At 31.4% G+C, this 11,513-nt stretch overlaps 1 protein-coding gene and 1 long non-coding RNA gene across 2 annotated transcripts; one reads left to right on the top strand and one right to left on the bottom strand.

The window, feature by feature from the left end:
- Nucleotides 1-1,302: 1,302 nt before the first annotated feature.
- LOC106377367 (heavy metal-associated isoprenylated plant protein 39) lies at nt 1,303-3,580 on the bottom strand. The gene is made up of 3 exons (XM_013817591.3): nt 3,195-3,580; nt 2,439-2,514; nt 1,303-1,880 (listed from the first exon to the last, which is right to left on the bottom strand). The coding sequence occupies exons 1-3, from the start codon at nt 3,198-3,200 to the stop codon at nt 1,429-1,431; spliced, it is 534 nt and encodes a 177-aa protein (XP_013673045.1). The 5' UTR covers nt 3,201-3,580; the 3' UTR covers nt 1,303-1,428.
- Nucleotides 3,581-3,704: 124 nt separating this feature from the next.
- On the top strand, nt 3,705-7,346 carry LOC106375037. Its single transcript, XR_001275177.3, has 4 exons — nt 3,705-5,850; nt 6,134-6,211; nt 6,370-6,455; nt 6,534-7,346. It is a non-coding gene; the product is annotated as an uncharacterized LOC106375037 (long non-coding RNA).
- The last annotated feature ends 4,167 nt before the right edge of the window (nt 7,347-11,513 follow it).

Raw genomic sequence — 11,513 nt, 5'->3', positions numbered from 1 at the left:
TGTAAAAACATGGAGTTATTCTTTAGTTTTCAGTAACTTTAACCTTTTGATTAATTTACCAATAGAGCCGCCCGACTAATTTTGTAATATTTAGCTAACAATTTTGGTAATTAATTAGTTTCAGTGGGGGCGGCTGCCCCCTTCCTGCCCAACATAGATCTGCCCCTGCTAGTATTGAATGGTATAGTATCCTAGTGGTGCTGGTGCGTACTATTTGTTCTGTTGTGAGGTTTTTAACTTGTGTATGTAATAAATGAAATATTATCTATTGAAAATATATATTATAATTGGGATTATGTATTAGTTGGGGGAGTTTGATATGTACGTAATGGAGGATTAGTTAAGCTTTTATTTTTTGAAGACCTGGATTAGTTAAGCTAATTATTCGATTTTTCTAGAACCATATTTTGTTGTTCGCCCCATACGTCACACATGCATGCCACCATGCCTATCTTTTCTCAATAATCATTAAATGTACTAAATGTTGAACATTCTATTACGGATAATATATAACTAGTTATGTATGTTTTTTTTTGACAAAACTAGTTATGTATGTTAACTGAATTCTTTTTAAAATATAATTTCCCTTGGCCAATATATGGTGGGTGGTGAAAACATGGAGAACACTCTCAAGACCAAGCCCGTCTAAGCAACTATATCGACAAGCTGGTTCGGAAATTTTCGCGGCTCTGGAAATGGACGATTTGACGAATCCTTGCGATTTGGTTTGCAAATAGATGAGATGATCTACAAGTTATGTTTTTAGTCTAAGTTAGAAATCTCATTTTAAACAAAGTTGCATCTTTTGAAAAAACGTTTTTTCGAGTTGAATAAATTTAACACACTCAAAAAAATACTTTCAACTTTTTGTTTGATTAAAGAGTTTTCCATGAATTAATAAAATTGAGAAAGTGTACAAGGGATCAAATAAGAACCACATAAACTAAGATATACACAAAATTCCAGCATGAACTATTTTTATGAAAAAGGTTTCGAGTGCGCCAACATTGAACAAGCTATTAGCTTAAAGTCCAGCAGTCAAAATACCCCCAAGAAATCGAAGCCGGTTTGTTGCATTTTGTCTTTCACCGAAAACAGCTACAAGAAAAGATTAATTTACTAACGCATATATATATATACTAGTTTACACCATCTTATGTACAAAAGTTCCCTTCAAATTCCAAACAAACAAATAAAAATTCTAGTACCATCGACGATATATACTCAAAACATATCATCAAAATCGGTTTAAACAAATGAACTCGCCCCGCATTATCAAGGAAAAAAAGAACATATCCCATCTAATCCAAATGATATATCTTAGACGACTAAGATATATGCTCTGGTTCTTATTCTTCTTCCTCATCATAGATCTGTCCATCTCTTTCACATTTTTCCAGTTATATTATATTATTATACATGTTTTTTTCAACATATAACGCAAGCGTTAGGGTTCTCTTCCATGCTTGGGGCGTAGTAATAAGTTGTTAAATGAGGATTATATGCTTTATATGCCTTCACAAGCTCCGACACATGATCTGGTGGTGGCGGTTGTGGCTGAGGCTGTGGCTGCGGTTGATCTTTCTTCTCTCCTTCCTTCTTATCACTGCCTTCTTTCTTTTCTTCTTCTTTCTTTGGCGCTTCTCCTTCCTTTTTCCCTTCTTCCTTTGGAGCTTCCCCTTCTTTCTTCGGCTGCTCGCCACCACCTTCCTTCTTTGGCTCTTCCTTCTTCTCCTTTTCTGGCTCTTTGGCAGGTCCAACTAGTATGATATCAGTCATCGGCCAATACTTTCTTAGCTTACTTACTACATTTATTGGATCCACGGTTCCGATCACGGTTAGTTTCTTCTCCTTCATATCCATTGCAATCGAATCGATTCCTATGAAAATAAAAACAAGAAATTCAAAGTTGTAATTCTTCCTCTTATAGACACGTAAGTTTTTTCCTATTAATATATAAGTAACCGCATTTTTGACAAAATAACAATAAGGAAAGTAAAACACTGTTATTAAACATACAGAAAAATCTTTGACTTCATCTTTTTAATCTAGTTTGATGGGCACGTATTTCAAAGAAGCTATAGTGGCCCTAGATATGATTTGATTCCTAAGAAAACAAACAATGAATTTCACAAATAAACAATAATTGAAATATCGTGCAACTTTTTACCGTACCATCACTGTTCCAAAAGAGAGACACCACTGTCAGAACAGCTCGTGATTGATGAAAATAAAATTTTAAACATTTTTCTCTTGTTTATCTACGTGTGTGCCCCCACCAAGCAAATCAGAAACAAACCGGAACAAGTGGACCGGAAATCCATGGTTAATTAGTTGGTCTAGTTACATGGAAGTGAGAATTATATAGAGAACCGTAATGTGTACCCTTAAGAATTTATTTTCTGAGAAAAAATGATTGGTGAAGATGGATTGATTACCTGGGAGAGTAGAAACTGTTTTAAGGGCCTTGTGTTTTGCCTTATCATCATGCAGATCCAACTTTAACACAATTTTCTGAAAATTGTCACAAAAAGACAAAACAATTTGTGTGGGAGTCAGTGAAATAAATAGCTAAAGCCTTGAGGGCATAAAGATTAAGTAGTCTTCTTTTATTTAAATCATGCTGTAACTAAAAAGCATTGAATCACCAAGAACAACACAGAGTCAAAAAGGAACAAACATGAGATTTGAAGTTTTAAAGAATATGTATGAAGAAAAAAAAACTAGTGATGAGTGGTGTGCATACACACACATAGGGACATGCATGTGTATGTGTGTGAACATAATAGAGAACCAGACTTTTGCAAAAGCAGAGCATGCTCATCATTCATTTTATTATGGATTTTATTTGATTTATTTTTCTGTAATTAATAGCAACTTAGCAAACTAGACAGATAACCAAGGATAAAATAATAAGATTAGTGGTAATTTGGAGGTAGTTCTTTTATAATCTCCAGAAGAAGCAGATCACATGTAAAAATGATACACACATATGTGCGGCGAGAAAGAAGAAGGAATCAAGTAAAGCAAAAAAGGAATATATATTTATACAGTAAATAGCGAATAACAGAGAAAAGCTTTGTTACTTTAAGATTTCAAGATGAAACAAGGAATCTAAACTCATTATTCTCTCATAGATATTCGAATCCTATGAATCAAATCTTGCCCATATGCGTCGAGAGAGAGGGATGTACCTTCATTGCAGAGAGAGGGAGAGAGATGCAAAAGAAGATTGTCTATGAGATTTAAGAGAGAAAACTGAGAATGAAATAATTAGAAACTTTTGAAGAAACGATAAGAGAGATTGGACGCTCTGATCGTTTTTATTTTTAAAAAAGCATAAATACTGACAAATAGTGGAGATTAAGAGAGAAAGAAAGATGCATGCAGAGGGACGGATAGATCTCATTCTTTGTTTTATCATTCATGCGCGTGAGATAAGGTAAGGCGCATGTTGTGATTACGTCTGCAAGTGCTACCCAGCGTCATCTTACTTTCCATCCTTTGGTGTTTGGTCTGTGTTGTTTCCTTTTTTCTGACCCCTTGAAATCCATCTCTCACCTTATCCACGTCATTTTTCTTTTTATACCGATTCCTAACTCGAATTTAAATATATATTGCTGCGATTCCATAATTTTTTGTCTTTTGGGACGAGAATAAGTTTGTCTTTTTATAAAAATGGTACCGAGAGACAAATTTCAAGATTTGTTTCTAATAAGGCTATTTGTTTGTATATTCAGCTTGTTTTAAACTATATTTTGGGTTTCTTGGTAAAATGCAAGGAAGAAGAAGGAAAACAACTTTTATTAACAATGTATATTTCACTCAAATTGTCAGAATTCCTTTTGAGTTTATGTATTACAATTATATGATTGATTTTTTTCTTTCTTAGGTTTTATATATTCGTAGTGGTCTAATAATAATTGAGTCTTCACTATACAACCATCAGTTTCCCAATCCCACACGAATTTGATTCCCTAAATAGACTAATAAATATTCTCAGAGCCAAAAATATAATATAATAAAATAATATAAATACGTGTGTAGTGGAAAACAGCTGCAAATTCCACGTATTTGCCACGTATATTAATTGATCTTCTCATTTTTAATATTTTACGTCCACGAAATATATACAGGTAGAGGTTTTTATGTTTTTTATAAAATTCTAACAAAAAAATTGCATTGGATTCATGGATTGGGTTTAGGTTGCGCGTAAGCACACGCAGTGTCTGCGAATGAAGAACGAGACGTGATGAGATTTGTGGTTTGGGCCACATAGAGTGGAATGTGGGCCCTGCTACTCTGATGTTTTAGACAATTTTGTCATAAATCTATTTATTACTTTAAAAAAGGCGGCTTCTATTCAAGTGACTCTAAGGGCAACATCCCGTCGGTTCTTTCCTCTTCAGCATTTTATTTGGACCGTTATTATTTTATTAGTAAACACAATTTGACTGACGTACATTGGCCAATTTTTATTATTTTATGGCAAACTTTATACAAAAACACTTTGCTGACCAAACTAATATGGTGTTTTGATGGTTTGAATAGTTTAGTTATCAGCCGCTGTAATGGGTTTGTTTGTTTTTGACATTAACATCACGTATACCACGTTAAAACTATCTCGTTAGGTTTTAGTTTACTCCCTCAAAATCCCTTTTGACAACATTAGATAAGGGAGAATAAAGATTTATTAACTAAATATTAAAAAAAGAAACAACGATCTTAACTCGATAACATAGTTGTAGACTATAGACGTATAAACAAATCATATCGTCAGTTAATTAACGCTGTCTATGTATTGTTATAATCCTGCGTCAGCGTAAAACATGATTACGAATTAAATGTTGATTAAAATCTACGAAATGTATTAGTTGAATTCAACCGAGACTAACTAGGAGAATCTAAAATACGGTCGAAATCATACATTCATACTGCATGATGCAATCAAGTGAAGCAAAAATCAACTAGGTGAACTTCCGACACGGATCATGAGTTACGGGCATCCACATGAACTACAACTCTTTTCAATTAAAAGTAAAACGCAATTAATGTTATACTAATCTTTGTGATATCAATACTATTAAAACATGAAGCCCTTTTTTGAGGTGCTCTCATGTTTCAACAATATTTACAAGATTCTGCCACTGAATTATTTTAAGCTATGATTTTAATTAAATTATATATTTTTTGAATTTCCTGTTACTTAAACACTCACATCTTATTTAATTAAAACATAATTAATGTTGCTTATCTTCTTATACTATAAAGAAGAAGTCAATTATCTTCTTTTTTTGCCACCTAAGAAAATAGTGAAAGGAGGTTGCGCCACGTGTCACGTACACTGATCCGCAGCATTTCATTTATTTGGTCGACATATGGGCTTCGATGTGGGCCAACCACTTACGTTATTTTTGAGACGATGAGGTCCAATTCACAAACACAAAAAGCCTAATGTAATCTCTTCTCCTTCTCCAATGATGGTTGTCTACTCGAATACCTTCTCCGGCTTTGCCATAACTGAAACATAACGCTTTTCTACGCCACTGAAACAATACTATTAAGATTCACCATTAACTCTTTCATTCAAGCTCTCATGATTTAGTTGCCTCTTACCTAACTTCGATCGCTAATCCCTAATTTTTTCAACTATAAATATGGATTCAGAAAACTCAGAATCTCACTGCTTCACCTAATATAACCCTTCTGCTTCTGTACGCAAACGCTCAGCAACAATGGTTTCAGCCCATATATATGATTTGAAGTCCGATCGTGCCTTCGGCGTGAGCACGGAACGTTAAGAAAGTAGGGAAGCTGATGGAACTTCACATGCTTCTGCTTGATGATAAGGTTTGACTTCTCTTTTTACATTGATTATGTAGTAAGAAGATTCGACAGATCTTTAGTGATATACGTTTTCTTCTCCTTCCCATGATTGAGGTTATGAGTTTTTGAGCTCTGCATCATGGGTTAGATAAATCTTTTGTATTTGTTTTAACTGTTTAAGAAGCTTTCAGAAGTTCATTCCACAGAATCTATAATTTTCTACCGATTTTGCATGTAAAGTAACTTGCAAAATCTTAACTTCCTTTGTTCTCTATGTATCTTTAATGTTTGATTGATATGTTCGCAGATCAGGCCCTGCAACAACAGACTCCAACATTGAAGAGATTCTCAAGAGGCTCTTGCTGCTAAAAAGACTCCTGAATAGGTGTGTAATGCTCTCAAGAATCAGCATGTTGACTTGGTCTTATTTGCTTATCCCACTCAATTTGATCATTGGTTTTGCTCCAAAAGTTTGGAAGGTCTGTAGATTTTTTTCCCAAGTTACTGACACTTGATTACTGATGTGTTTTTCAATGTTATCAGGATATGTGATTGTTTTACACAGTTATATGCAAAGAACATTACTCGATCCTACTGATAAACAAGAACTTGAAGCTCTGCAACAAGAGGTATACACAAAAAAGAACTCTCTGTGTAGCTTTTTTATTGCATAAAATAATACTAAAGCTCAATATTTGTTGCATCAGATTTAAGCTACTTTCCTCACGGATGAAAATCTGAAAAATTCCACTTACACCACAAGATGATATGAGAGCTGGTATGAGCTAATCAAGAGGAGAAGAGAATTGGCTTCTTCTTTATAGTATAAGATATCAATCAATTACATATGTACATGTTGTATCATAACCAAAATAATAATTATCAACCAACCAATAAAAAATCAGCTGATGTACTTTAAAAGTCACATTGTTTTGTTATTGAACAGTTTTTTAAAAAGAAAACTAAAACATTCTATATAACAAATAATTTACAATATAATAAAAAAATAAAAAAATAAAAATTCAACACATATTTTAGTCATTCCATCTTTCAAATATCAAATAAGTAACATCTTCTTATACTATAAAGAAGAATTTTATTCTCTTCTTGAGAGACCACGTCATTAAATCATGAAACTAGCAGGCGATGCGTGTCCCATACTTCTAAACTCATCGGTTCATTTATTTGAGAATCTATTGATGCAGGCTTTACTATTTTTTGGGGTTTTATGTTTGGCTAAAGGTCCCAACTGGCCAGCCCGATAGGGACCAACCCTAAGAGTCTCACTCCGCAACGCCTCTGAATCATCGCTTCACCTTCTTGTTTCGTCCTTCATAACCACCGATGGTTTTCATCTTCTCTGACTCATATCACTGTATGTCAAAACTCTTATTTACTACAATAATCGTAAACCATACAACCGTTGGACTCCCCTACGGGTTTCACCTTTGTTTTACATTTCAATATTTTGTAATTATAAAAGTCAACTATATATCATAAAAAAAAAATTGAAATAAAAATAACAAAACCGAATAATATATATATCAAAAATAATTTTTAAAAATTGAAAATAAACTAAATATTATTTTTTCCTTTAACTCCCGCCCGTATGACGGGCCTACCCTAGTTTTACATAAAAATCGGCAATGGAATTATTTGGTATAACAAACACGATTTTCCTTAATTCAATATTTGAATCAACCAAACAAATATTCCCTATTGTCGCCGCTTAATAAGTGTTTAACGATATGAATGTATTATAGCTACTTAGAGTCTAACAAAGGATGCAATTTCTTTTCCGGATAGGAGATTCTAGGGTTCTTATGGAGGACAAGGATTCACAAGACAATACTTTATTGGTGTCATAGGTATGTTTTTTTTTTTGTAAAATTTCATTGGTATCATGTGAGGTTTGATTCGCGGATTCTACGAGACTACGAAGGTGGAAAGAATGTACAGATGGCGGTTTTCAGATTATGATGTCTAGAGATAATATGGGTATCAATGAATTGATCCTAAGGGCTGCGAAAGGTTAGATAGTGGCTTATGAAGTATGATTTGTCTTTTACAGATCGGGAATGTTCTTATAGATGAGTGGTATGGATTGCTGAATGTGTTGCTCTTGAAGTCCGGTTTATGAAGCTCACTTAGTTTTGTTTGTGTTGCTTCAAATGTTTGATCTTTATAGGTTGGTCGGAAAATAGGCTATACGAGTCCTGGGAAAACAACCTTGCTATTTCGTTTGTGTTGATGAAGGTATGGTACTCACCTGCCATTGAAAATAGGTCGCTGGTGTTTCCTGACACCGTAGAAGTCGACTCCACCAGCGAAGTAGAACACAGCCGCTTCCTAAGACTAAAGGTACATGCTTTCACTCTTCTTCCTCTCATCGATTAGTCAAAGCCATCTACGTTTAGTTTGATTTTGTCCATTTATACGTCAAGGTGAAAGCTTTTTGTGAAAGGTATTAAGGACGCCTTTAAAGTTTGTAGCTTGGTATATCCTTTGGCTGAGTCTGGGTGTGAGCAATCAAGAATTGTGCTTTAGTAGCTATTGGTAGGTTAAAACGTAGGTCTTAGACCTGAAGATGTGTTTACATGTAGTTCTTGACTTGGATGAGATGTTAATGTGTGCATATGAGACCTCTAGACTTTAGACAATATTTTATGACATGAAATACTATTTTTATAGAACATTAATGAAGATAAAGTATTTGATTATAAAAGTAACCAAAAAATTTAGAACAATGATATATTTACTTCAGTATCAATGATTAAAATAATTATAACTTTGTTTATTTAAATTTATAATCACAAAACTATTCTCTACACCATAAATCATAAACAAATCAAATAGTGTACAATTTTAAAAATTAAATACGGTGGGTCACGCTTAATATACCAAAAATAGTGTACTGTATATATTAGTAGTTTTCATTCCGAAATATTAGCAACATACATTTTTATGTGGTCTAAAGTGAACTATTTTAAGCTTTTAAAAAAAAATTATTATTGAAACTACTAGCAACAACACCTATAACATTGTGCGAACATAATTGTATATTCATACAACCTTATAATAACCATGTTTTATATTTGTACTATTGTAAAGTCTTTAATATACCTTACTCTTATACTTATTTTAGAAATTATTATATCATACTTCTTAACAACTTTATAGCATATTAAACATCTCCATTATTAACTGATGTTTAAACCAGGGGCGGATCCAAGATGATTTTTGGTATGGGGCACATAGCCATTTTCTTATAACTAAAAGCTTAGCATATATCTACTTGAACCAAACTTACACTAATTACTAATGAAAAAAAAAGAATTAGGGTGGGGCACGTGCCACACCCTTTTGTACATTGGGTCCGCCCCTGGTTTAAACAATGGATTTAACAATTTTTACCATCATTTATAAATTAATAGAAAAGAAACATAGTCCCCAAAAAATACAATAATTATTTTATTAAATAAAAGATGACATTGTTTTGAATTACTAATTATAATACAGTCCAGAATGTAGTTTGTATTGGAATTTCTTTCACAATTTCAAACACGGAATATATTTAAAATGTATTTTTTGACGTAAAAACCATATTCTACCCTTTTCATAAATTTAATATCAATAGTTAAACCTTCACATGGTGAAATATTTTCTGTGAAAATCAAACAAGATTTCTACTATGAAAATCACAAGCTTACAAAATATAAAACCATTCAAAAGAATATACTATAGTTTCGAGTAAAACATTAGAGATTATTTTATGAGATGAAAATGTACATGTGTATTTTCTTATAATCTCACATATATTAGGGGGGCCTATTGGAAATGGAATTTGTGTGGAATCTGAAAATTTTTAAAGTTCAAAGATTTTTAAGAGTTTAGTAGATTTGATGAATTCTTGTCATATGTATTGCATAAATTGTCATTGATTATGATTGAATAGCATGAATTTCCATATATGTTTTTCTTTCCAGATTTATCTTTCAATAAAAATATTTAATTTTTTTTATTTCAAGAAATATAGTTATTTGATGTTAAAATAATTTTTTTTATTTTTTAATATTTGAATTTATCTTGTTTGATTTTTGTTTAAAGTTTTATAAGGTCAACCTATCATTTTTTCATGATTCTTGATTATGTTATCTTTATTAATTTTTTTATCTTTAAATTTCTTTTTACAATTATCTTTCACATGACAACAAAAATGTAATACACAACTTTTTGTGTTTGTATAGTTTTGTTTTTTGTTACATAGATTCTAAGAATCTTATGAGTATAGATGATATTTATAAAGTTGAGTGTTATGAGTAAAACTAGAGAGAATTTATGTCCAAATAACAAGAGAGTTTACTATAATTAAAAAATCAATAAAAACTAAACTTTTTGAATAACAAAGGATTTTATATAGAATTTAAAAGTCCATAAACCAATAACAAAGGATTCTAACAAGATTGTAAGAATACATAAACCAATAACAATATAATCTCTAAATTTTATAACTCTTTCAAAATTTAACTACCAATGACCCCCCCCCCCCCCTTAGTATACATTCAGATATATAAAGTTTTTTCAACCAAAATCTACGGTGTTTGCATATATTCAAGGGTGGTAATTAATGTTTTTTTTTACATTAGAACATTAGGCAAGGATGGTTCCCGCCGAGAATGGAAAATCATTAGTTTTTTTCTAAGTACATATAAATATTATATAGTGACTATATTTTTTTGTCAAAATAATATAGTGATTATATTTGCGTAATTATACATACATTGTTTATGTTGTCAACAAAAAACATGCTTATTAAAAAAATATCAGTCTCGACGTGCAGATCAAAATATAGAACCAAAATATTTAAAAGTTATTCTAACTTCCCAATAGAATTGAATCAACTAAATATTTTTATCTGAAATATTTAAATTTAGCCAAGTTATCTAATATTTTATCCAAAATATGATTTTCACCCGAATTATTCAAAATTATTTAAAAACCAGGAACCAAACTGAAACCCAATTGAACTCAAAATTTTATCAGCTTCTTAACTATGTTATATGAACCAAATTGAAAAACAAAATAACCAAACTAAAACCAAACCTAAATTCATAAATAAAAATGGTTCCTATATTAAACAAAAAAAAACAAAAACCACAACCAAACTCGAAGTAAACTGAAAAAATCAGTGTTTTGAAACCCAATCCAGAATTAAACCAGATAATTTATCGGGTCACCGAGTTTTTGGGTCAACCAGGTTAACTAATTAATTAATTGTTTATATAATAATATATTAGCTATTGAAAAATATATAAAACATTTTGTTTCTAAAAACATTTAGAAAAATACTTAACCTTCATTTTCTTTATTTTTCTATTTTTATTTCAGATACAAAATATAAGAAAAAATAATGTAGACTATTTAACAATTTTTGTATCAATTTACGAATCGTGACATATAATAAAAAATATATCAAGACTTAATATCATATTAAAATGTCTACTGTGAATAATTAAATTAAACCTTGAATCCAAAATAAGTTGAAATTAAAACATAAAATTATAATAGCTTATCGACAAGGTAAATAAACTAATATCAAATTTCATCAACTAATTTTATAATAGATTCATAATCGTCATGGTCTTACCATCTTTTTATTTTTTTAAACTAAAAAATCTAACTTTTTA

The sequence above is a fragment of the Brassica napus genome, chromosome C8, assembly GCF_020379485.1.
Source record: "Brassica napus cultivar Da-Ae chromosome C8, Da-Ae, whole genome shotgun sequence".
In the NCBI taxonomy this organism is placed as follows: Eukaryota; Viridiplantae; Streptophyta; class Magnoliopsida; order Brassicales; family Brassicaceae; genus Brassica; species Brassica napus.
This window is presented reverse-complemented; position numbering and strand designations above follow the sequence as displayed.

Coding starts and splice junctions, on each gene's coding strand:
- LOC106377367 (XM_013817591.3), bottom strand. Junction 1,881..2,438: donor AACAGTTTCTACTCTCCCAG/GTAATCAATCCA, acceptor TTATTTTCATAG/GAATCGATTCGATTGCAATG.